Genomic DNA, 8,785 nt, shown 5'->3' on the forward strand with positions numbered 1-8,785 from the left:
TGTGGGTATAAAAATTAGCATGTGTGTCTGTGGCCGCCGGCGCTATAGGTTGGGCGCTAGAGGTTCGGCGGTATCGGGCCTGGGCCCAGTCGGCGAACGAATTGTTTTTTTCCTTTTCCATCGCCGTATACCGCCACGCACGGCGGAACCCTATCCACACCACTCGCCCCCGTACACCGCCCCGTGCCCCCAGTCGCCCTACCACGATCGCCCTCAGGCGCGCAACGACCTCGCCGCACGTGCAGCGCCGTCCATCGCCGTCCACAGTCAACGGCGCTCATTGGCACAGACTGCCCCACGCCCGCACGCGCAGATCGCCGACGCTGGGCTGCCTGCTTTCGGCTCCGCCACAGCCGTTGTTCGGCGGATGTCGCCCGAATTAAGGTCACGTTTCCCGCCTCAAACAATTTCTGTCGATGGTATTGCGTAATCATATGTATTAATAGGAAAAAATTAACAAGCAGTATGGACATCGATGGTGTGATTCCATGTTCCATAGAGAAGTGGATAAGTCTCATTGAAAAATTTACCATCGCTCAGCGATTTAGGTTCTACGAAACAGGCTTAGGAGAGATGTTGATCATTCTGTCAGTACAAATGAGAGATTTTTTGCTGCATTTTATGATGTTAGGTTATAACCCAAACAGCAAAAAAATCATGATACAAGAACATAGTGGCAGTAAAGGCCTTATTTCACTTAGACCGGACGATGTGTTTTCAATATTTGGGTTTAAGAATGAAGGTGAGAATGTTTTTGGCATTCTTGCGACAGAAGGAAAGGAGTTAATAAAGAAAATTACTATTCATTACATTCACACAAAAAATGGTCACATAATGATAGGTGACTTGATTCAAAAAATTGTGAGGAATAAATCCGCCGAAGATTGGTAAACTCAAGCAGGACGGCCGTGTGAGGCAATGGCCATGTGGCAACCTAGCCCTACTCCAGGTATGCTATTAATTAATGCTATTTCATATTCCTTTAATTTATGTGTTCGTAACTTATTTTGTCTTTTGTTTTGTAGTACTTATATTGGGAGAAGGTGCAGCCAACCACCGGCCCGAAAAATGACCCGTTGTCGTTGCAAGTTCCCCTAATGAAAAATTGGACTGAATCTAAAGCGGAGAAACAAGACAAGTACGACCTGGAAAATGGTCGTGGCCATGCATTGGTAATATTATAATGCTTATTTACTAGTACATTGATTATGCATTGAGAATGTTATGTACTCATGTTGTCATTGCATACTCACTTTGCAGATTGATGGCTGCATTACGAAGGAGTATAGAATGAAAAAACTTGCAGATGAACAAGCTGAAAGCAGTAAGAAACATAGTAGCCGAAAGTCATCCGTTACGGGAAAGAAAAAAGTGGACAATGTGTCCGAGGTCCCTGCTAATCTAAAGCCTTTTATGGACAGTGTTATGAATGATATGAAGGAAATTCGTAAGGAATTGTTTCGTATGCCGGAGTTATGCGCACAGGTAAAAATGTAACAACTCTGGTATGCACTTTATTAAACTTGATAAATTAATAAAAAGATATGACATGTGACTGAGCTTACTTTTGCAGAGATCGTTAGAGAAAATGAATAAAACAGGTGTACGGTACAAACCGGGCACAATGGCAGGGAAGGAAGAAAATCTGTATGGACAAAATAGTGAGTCCAGGTATGAAAACAAGTATCCTAAAAAAGAATTTCAGTATGATGACAAACACACACCTAATGGCCGAAATGGCAGTGGGCATTATGATTTGGATTCTGAAGAAGGGGATTCGTTCAAATTCAGTACTGGTCACTTGAGTAGCTTTAAAGATGAGAAGGAGGATCCTATAGATGTCCCGGAGCAGTCAGAAAAAAAGAAGCATCATCTCTAAAAACCGATGAAATAGAAGCTACAAGATGGCAAGTCCCTCAAAATGAGCAAGAAGTGTCAGAGGCCTTGTCATATGGCAATAGCGAGGTAGAAGAGAAGAAGGAGGTGATTCCAGAGAAGCGAAAGCGGTGTGCGTCAAAGTACACGAAATCTCCTTATGTTAAAAAGACTCCGAGAAAACGTGAGAAATGTTCCGCGAAAACGAGTAAGTTAAACATGCTATGCATATATTTTTGGAAATTATGTAGTACAAATTTGTATTTTAACTTTATTGACTTGTGTTGTAGAACTGTTTAATGAAACAACCCCTCAATTTGATCATTCTGTGGATGATATGGTGCGTGCCGCTGTGCAGTACGTGAAAGCGTACGAGCACTCACCAAAACATAAGAATCATGAAATATTCAACAACGGTAAAGTTGATGGACTTTCTGCGACAAGAGTTTGCCAGATACTTAACCATGCATGGATATCCGGTGATGTATGTATTTTTATTGTCATGCTTATGTCATGCGTTAAGTATGTTGCAACCATGTTAAATTTAGTCATTTATTTCAGGTAATTGACGCTTATGCGACGTACATATCGGATACAAGTATCGTCAAAGACAGGTATCTTATACCCACACATAGATCTTACTGGTTATTGAACACTCGGTCAAACTCAGTAAGACGAGGGAAGTTGGTAGGCAATCCAGAAGGTTTAGCACATGCAAATGAACCTCTCAACAGATGCATGACAGAATATTTTGCAAAACCGAAGGTACCGTTTGTATTGCAGAATTGTATTTTCATTACTATCTTATGTGAAAGCGGAGCTTACTAACAATATTTAAGTTATGAAATAAGCTTATTTTGCTTTAAATAAGGATAAAAACCATTGGATTACATGTGTTTTGCACACTAGAAAGAAAGAGTTCCAAATTCTTGATTCTTTGAGGGGGGAAGAAAATATCTCTGAAGGGAAATTCGTTGAAAATTTTGCAAGTTTCGTATTCATGCGTGTACAATTAACCATATAATTTGTTTACCGTATGTAGTCAACGTGTTCATATTTTTTTTGTCAGAAAGAGCAACTTGCAGGAGATATTCAAGATGCAAATGATAGTGCTATTATGTCGTCCCCGGATGTGTCCGCATGGCCTATAGTCTCCTACGACATGCCTCCACAAGAAGATGGGTGAGTTACATGTAGCATGTGTTTTTGAATACATTAATTGATCAAGTGCTATCTTACTTAACGTGCTTTCAAAATTGCACTTATGTTTTTTTAATACAGGAACTCATGTGGACTGTTCGTCCTTCGCTGTTTCCAATACTGGGACGGAGAAAAATTTATTACTGCTATTTCTCAGGTGGGTACATTTTAAGTACGAAAAATTAGTACATTATATCATATATAAGTGATGAAAATAATATTATTTTTATTACTTTTCAGGAATCTATTGATAGTTCGAGAGAGAGAGAATGATAGCTGGAATTATTATGTCCCCCAAAAATAAGATTACAGAAGTGAAGAACAAAGTAATTCGACTTGTGAAGAGGAAACAAAAATAAAAATATTATACGACAATTCTACGTGATTGTCGAAATATTATTTGTTCATGAATGAGGATTGTGTGTGGATGCTTTATTTTTTTATGTGAGTTTCCAATATTTTTAGCATGTCAAGTTTATGTACCCTGGCAACTTTATTAAAAATACATTTTAATCATTTCTTATTTTATTATTTAATTTTTAATTTATGTTCAATGAGTGTTCTCGCGAATATACGATTTGGGGTTTTAAAATACTCCGATGATATATGATGACGACAGCCTCGAGACCGCCCTCCGCAACGCCTACTGGATCCTCCTCGTACGTGCGCCCCTCTGCGGCCGAGGGCGGCGTCAGCCTCGGGATCGCCCTCTGTGTCGGCTCCTGAATCCTCCTCGTACGTACCGCCTCTTTGCGCCCGCTGGCGCAACTCGCGGGCCAGTCGCGCTTGTTAATGTTATTTTTTTAAATTAAAGGAACCGGCGTCACGCATATCATATTAAGAACAACAAGTATAGTGCCAACAAATATGACATAAGTAAACACCGATTACAAGTCTCTCGTATTGATGTAACGAAACAAATATGTAAGTACTATTCTTTAAGACAACCAAATAAATCGTCGACTGTAATCAAAAATTGTTCTTTTTATTCAAACATTTCTTTGCTATGATCATCATGCCATGTTCCTGCATAGAAAAATTGTAATATACGTCAAAATTTTGTAAAGTATTAACTAAACAAGAAAAGAACATTAATGAAATGGTGTGCACATACTTTGGATTCTGAGGACAATTGTTTTCGAAATGACCTTTTTCTCTGCATCCGCATAGACGTACAGGAGGTTTCTCATCAAAACTTTTGGGTCTACCGTCTGTAGTCACGCCAGGTTCCTTACCACGGCCTTTGTTATTCTGCCCTTTCGGTGCTCCTTTCGTATTGATTTTTTCTGGATCACCAACAAAAACATGATTTTGATTCGGCACAAAAGCATCATCATGTGCAACTCTATGCTGTCTCACATAATCTTCCTCCTCAACATCCTTATTTGCTATCACATCCTCCAGAGCAGCCTTCAGTTTATCAAATAGAAATGTTTTATGACATGCCGCATGATTTGCTTTCGCAAACAAAATAGTCAACACACTGTACTTAGTTCTCTCCTCAGTACCTGCCCATCCCCATGCGAAGAGATCGCTAGTGCGTTTCACGGGCAGTCCACCTCTAGCATTCTTGTTGAATCTTCGCAGCACTAAGCACCTAGGTAAGTCATGCACGTTCAACCTGGCTAAAACATAAAGAACATGCTTGCATGGAAGACCTTTATGTTTCATACTATCACAACATCACTTTACTGTTTCTTCCGAATTACTAGGTGTATAGTCCACTTTGAATCTCAGTTGCCTGTTATTTTTCCATGCCACTATGAATCTCCTACTGACAGCTCCACTCAGTCTATCTATGATCTCAAGATCCGCTGCCTTCTTCATTTCTTTCTGCAAGAGGTAAAAGTTCACCGCAGTGAAGTCACGGGCAGCGGCTTTTTCAATGCATTTGAACTCGTCGAGTATTGGTACAGGGAGTGTCTGTGTGGACATGCAGTCGTCGTGTGACTCGTTCTCACAGAGCTGAACAATGCAGTTCTCATAATGCACAACCATATCAACAATTGTCATGCCAGAGTCAAGATGCATATGAAGGCAAGAGTTCAGACTCTCGCTCCTCTGGTTACTCCGCATACCAAGGAAGAACCCATTGGTGAGATATGACGCAGCCCAAAGCCTTTTCTTCTGGTACATCCTACGCAACCATGTTTCAGTTTTCTCCGACTCCCATTTAGCTCTAAAAGCTGCCCATCTCGCCTCAAACTCATCATGTGTAGTGGCATAATAAATAAGAGACCTGAACTCCTTAAGGGACTTTTGGTGGAGGTGTTTCTGCATGTTTTTCTAAATATGCCACGAACAAAGTCGATGCCACACGTCGGTAAGGACCTTCCTGACGGCCCTTATCATGGTTGCGTCTCCGTCAGTAATTACAGACCTCGGCTTCTTCTGACAATGAGCTCTTAAGAAGGTATGCAACACCCAAACGTATGTATCCTCCGTCTCATCTGACACAACTGCACAACCGAACACAGTGGTGCAACGATGATTGTTTAGACCAACAAAAGGTATGAATGGCATTCCGTACCTATTCATCTTGTAAGTGCTGTCGAAGACGATTACATCACCAAAGTCAAGGTAATCCCGATGTGACTGAGAATCACACCAGAACATGTTCTTCAGCTTTCCTTCTGCGTCAACAGTGTGCTCAAAGAAAAAGTCTGGATCCCTTGTATTTCTCGTCATCATGATACCAATCGCAGTGTCTGCATCACCCTTCGCTAGCAACTTCATTTTCTCCCTATAACACATGTTATAAAGCATCCTCCTCCCGAAACCAGCCAGTACATATGATCCATACCTACTAACGAAGTTGTCATAAATCCAATGTTTTTTTAGCCCAGCACCTGGCATTGCTAAGATCTCGAGCTTCTGGTATTCCTTTATCTGATTATGAGATTGAAGATATATAACTTCATCTGGTCTAGCAAGAGTGTGACTATGATCATCGATGAAACTGCTGACATACCAAATGGAGCGCTCTCTGTCAACCTTCACAGTTAGATAGGCCTCGCAATAGCACCGAGTCTTCGCTCTCAGCCTGCGCTTCTTCCCTTCCATGGTACAAAACTTGGTCTGTCGTTTCCCAGACCTTGAACAGAGAAACCTCCTCAACCGCCTACGTGCGTCGATACCCTTACTATATTTCAAGTTGTCCTTCCTAATGCTGAAGCCACGCTTTTTTCGCATAGTCGTTATAGAAATCATATGCCTCCTCGTCTGTCCTGAACGTCGTGGACATCATCGTCCAATGCCTGTCCAGTGATTCTTGCTGGTATTCATCGTACCCAGTATCAAAATTGCACTCATCACCATCGGCATCATCATCGTTTTCGCAAGCGTCACCATCCTCTTTCTGAAAAAAATACAAACAACCGTATATGTCAGTAAATAGTTGTATAAGGACTATCATATGTATTCACTTTCCACTACTTACTTTGCTCGAGCTGTCATTATAAGATGCATCGATATCGTTTTCGTCATTGGCATCATCAAAAAAATTCCACTGATAGTACCCTTCCACTTCCATCTGCGCAAATTGTAAATATGATATGTAAGACTTGATGCATATTTAATTTCACTTTAAAATAACCTACATAAATCTAAACCTACATGGCTTCCGCTTTCAGCATATGAATCATCTACAGCCATATCCCCATTGTCATCATCCCCTCCTATCTGTGCACAGTCAGACATGTTATTGTCATCGCGGATGCTTGTATTTAATATGGTTGAGAACATGCAGACCACTTACATTGCCACTGTAAGACTCATCCAAACTCATATTTTCGCCATCATGTTCGCCTTCATCCAATGACAATGATCCGTCGTCGCTACCGCCATCATCACCGTCATATCATATTTCAGCCTCAATCTATACAGGTTCATATATAATCAAATATACATTCAAACATCAGGTAACATCTTCTCAATTAAAATCCGTTCTTAAATTACTATGCCAGCGCCTCGCGTACCTCGCTGCCTTCGTCAGACATGAGGCGGTTGTCGCCGGATACGAACTGCCGGCGGCGGAGGCGTCTGCCCGACTAAGGCGGTTGTCGGCGTAGCGCACAACGCGTACGTTTTTTTCGTCGGCCAGGTACTGCCGGAGATGGCGGTGGCGGCGGCGGCGCGAGAGGAGGCGGGTGAGGCGTCTTGAAGATAGGGTTCACCGATCGTTTTTTTAATCACTCGGGCGTACGCAGCGGGCGCGGGCGGCCGTGCATGCAGACATGGGCGCCTACGGGCGGCTGTGCATGCGGACGTGGGCGCGTACGGGTGGGCATACGCGACACCGCCGTACGGCGACGCAGACGCGTCTACGGCGGGCGGGTATTATTATACGGCGTGTGAAAATGACCGCCCTACCCTTTATACGTCTTGGGGGGAGGGGAGTGTTGTACCGAAGACCACCTTAAATAAGGATAACATCACTTAGATGTGTAATAGCTCTATATATAAGCCATAGAGGGACATTTTATGAAAATACGAAGAAAAAATTATGCCATTGTCCATGATCTGCCTCATTTATTACAAAGAGTTTCCGAGATAATTCGATAATGAAACCGTACACTACTATCCGGAAAAAGAAAACGTACACTGCTACTCTACTTGGCAGACGTGTTAGAGCCAAACCGAGCCTGAAGCTTCTTGGCAAACACCACGGCACTGTCGGCGTCCGGCACCACCTCCCTCGCCATCTCGGTTCCCGCGAACCGCTCCGCCCACGCGGCCAGGAGCGGGGTCTTGCCCACGTCAAAGAACGTCACCCCAAACATCTTGCGTATCGCCTCGAGCCAGAACAGGTTGCATCCGACGGCGAGGTCGAGGTACCCGACGGAGTCGCCGGCGAAGAAAGGCTTCCCTTTTGAGCACTGGGCGAAGGCCTCTTCCAGGTTCGCTAACCCCACAAGCGCCTCCTTGGCCTTCTCCGCTCTTGCTTCCTCCGTCGCCGCTTTCATGATGCCGATGTAAGCAGGGAACAGCTGCAAAAGAGACGCCACCACGACATTGGCACCCGCGGTTGTTGAGAAGCTCTTCTTGTACCACGGCTCTGGTGCTTGGAATGGAAATAACAAACACAGTGCATACCTTGTCGTCGACATAGGCGGCCCAAAAGCGAGCGACTGCGCGCTCGTGCGGGTCGGCGGGGAGGATGGAGGCGCCCTTGCCGCTCCACACCTCGTCGGCGTACTGCACGATGACGAGCGACTCGCAGATGGGCTTGCCGCCGTGGATGAGCACCGGCACCTTCTTGTTCACCGGGTTGGACCTGAGGAGGAGCTCGCTCTTGTTGAAGAGGTCCTGCTCGATGTACTCATAGCTCACGCCCTTCATGTGCAGTGCCATTCGCACACGGACCACGAATGGGCTCACCACCATGCCGAGCAGCTTGATGTCTCCTTCTCCTGCCATTGTTTTCCCTTCTCTCTCTCTGCTCCTTGCTCTCTCAGTGATGTGGAGTTTCTGACTTGCTGACAGAATAGCCTCTCGTTGAGGCGCTTTTGTAGCCTCACCCAACCTACTCGCTTAGTCTGATTGTGTCATAGAGTACGCCTATTTTTAATAGAGATCGTTGGAATGCTTCAGCCATGGAAAGAACGTATGCGCATCATCAGTGACCTCAGCACGCAGCATCGAACCAGATTATAATACTAGCATCATCAGTGCTTGCTTGCTTCGTGTTGTCAATCAGTCAATGACTCGA

The 8,785-nt window shown here is 43.9% G+C and overlaps 1 protein-coding gene across 1 annotated transcript; it reads right to left on the reverse strand.

The window, feature by feature from the left end:
• Positions 1–7,564: 7,564 nt before the first annotated feature.
• On the reverse strand, positions 7,565–8,573 carry LOC125531198 (probable glutathione S-transferase GSTU6). Its single transcript, XM_048695606.1, has 2 exons — positions 8,170–8,573; positions 7,565–8,063 (listed from the first exon to the last, which is right to left on the reverse strand). Exons 1-2 carry the CDS (start codon positions 8,491–8,493, stop codon positions 7,686–7,688), a joined length of 702 nt encoding a protein of 233 aa, XP_048551563.1. The 5' UTR covers positions 8,494–8,573; the 3' UTR covers positions 7,565–7,685.
• Positions 8,574–8,785: the final 212 nt, after the last annotated feature.

The sequence above is a fragment of the Triticum urartu genome, unplaced genomic scaffold (assembly GCF_003073215.2).
Source record: "Triticum urartu cultivar G1812 unplaced genomic scaffold, Tu2.1 TuUngrouped_contig_6874, whole genome shotgun sequence".
Taxonomy (NCBI): Eukaryota; Viridiplantae; Streptophyta; class Magnoliopsida; order Poales; family Poaceae; genus Triticum; species Triticum urartu.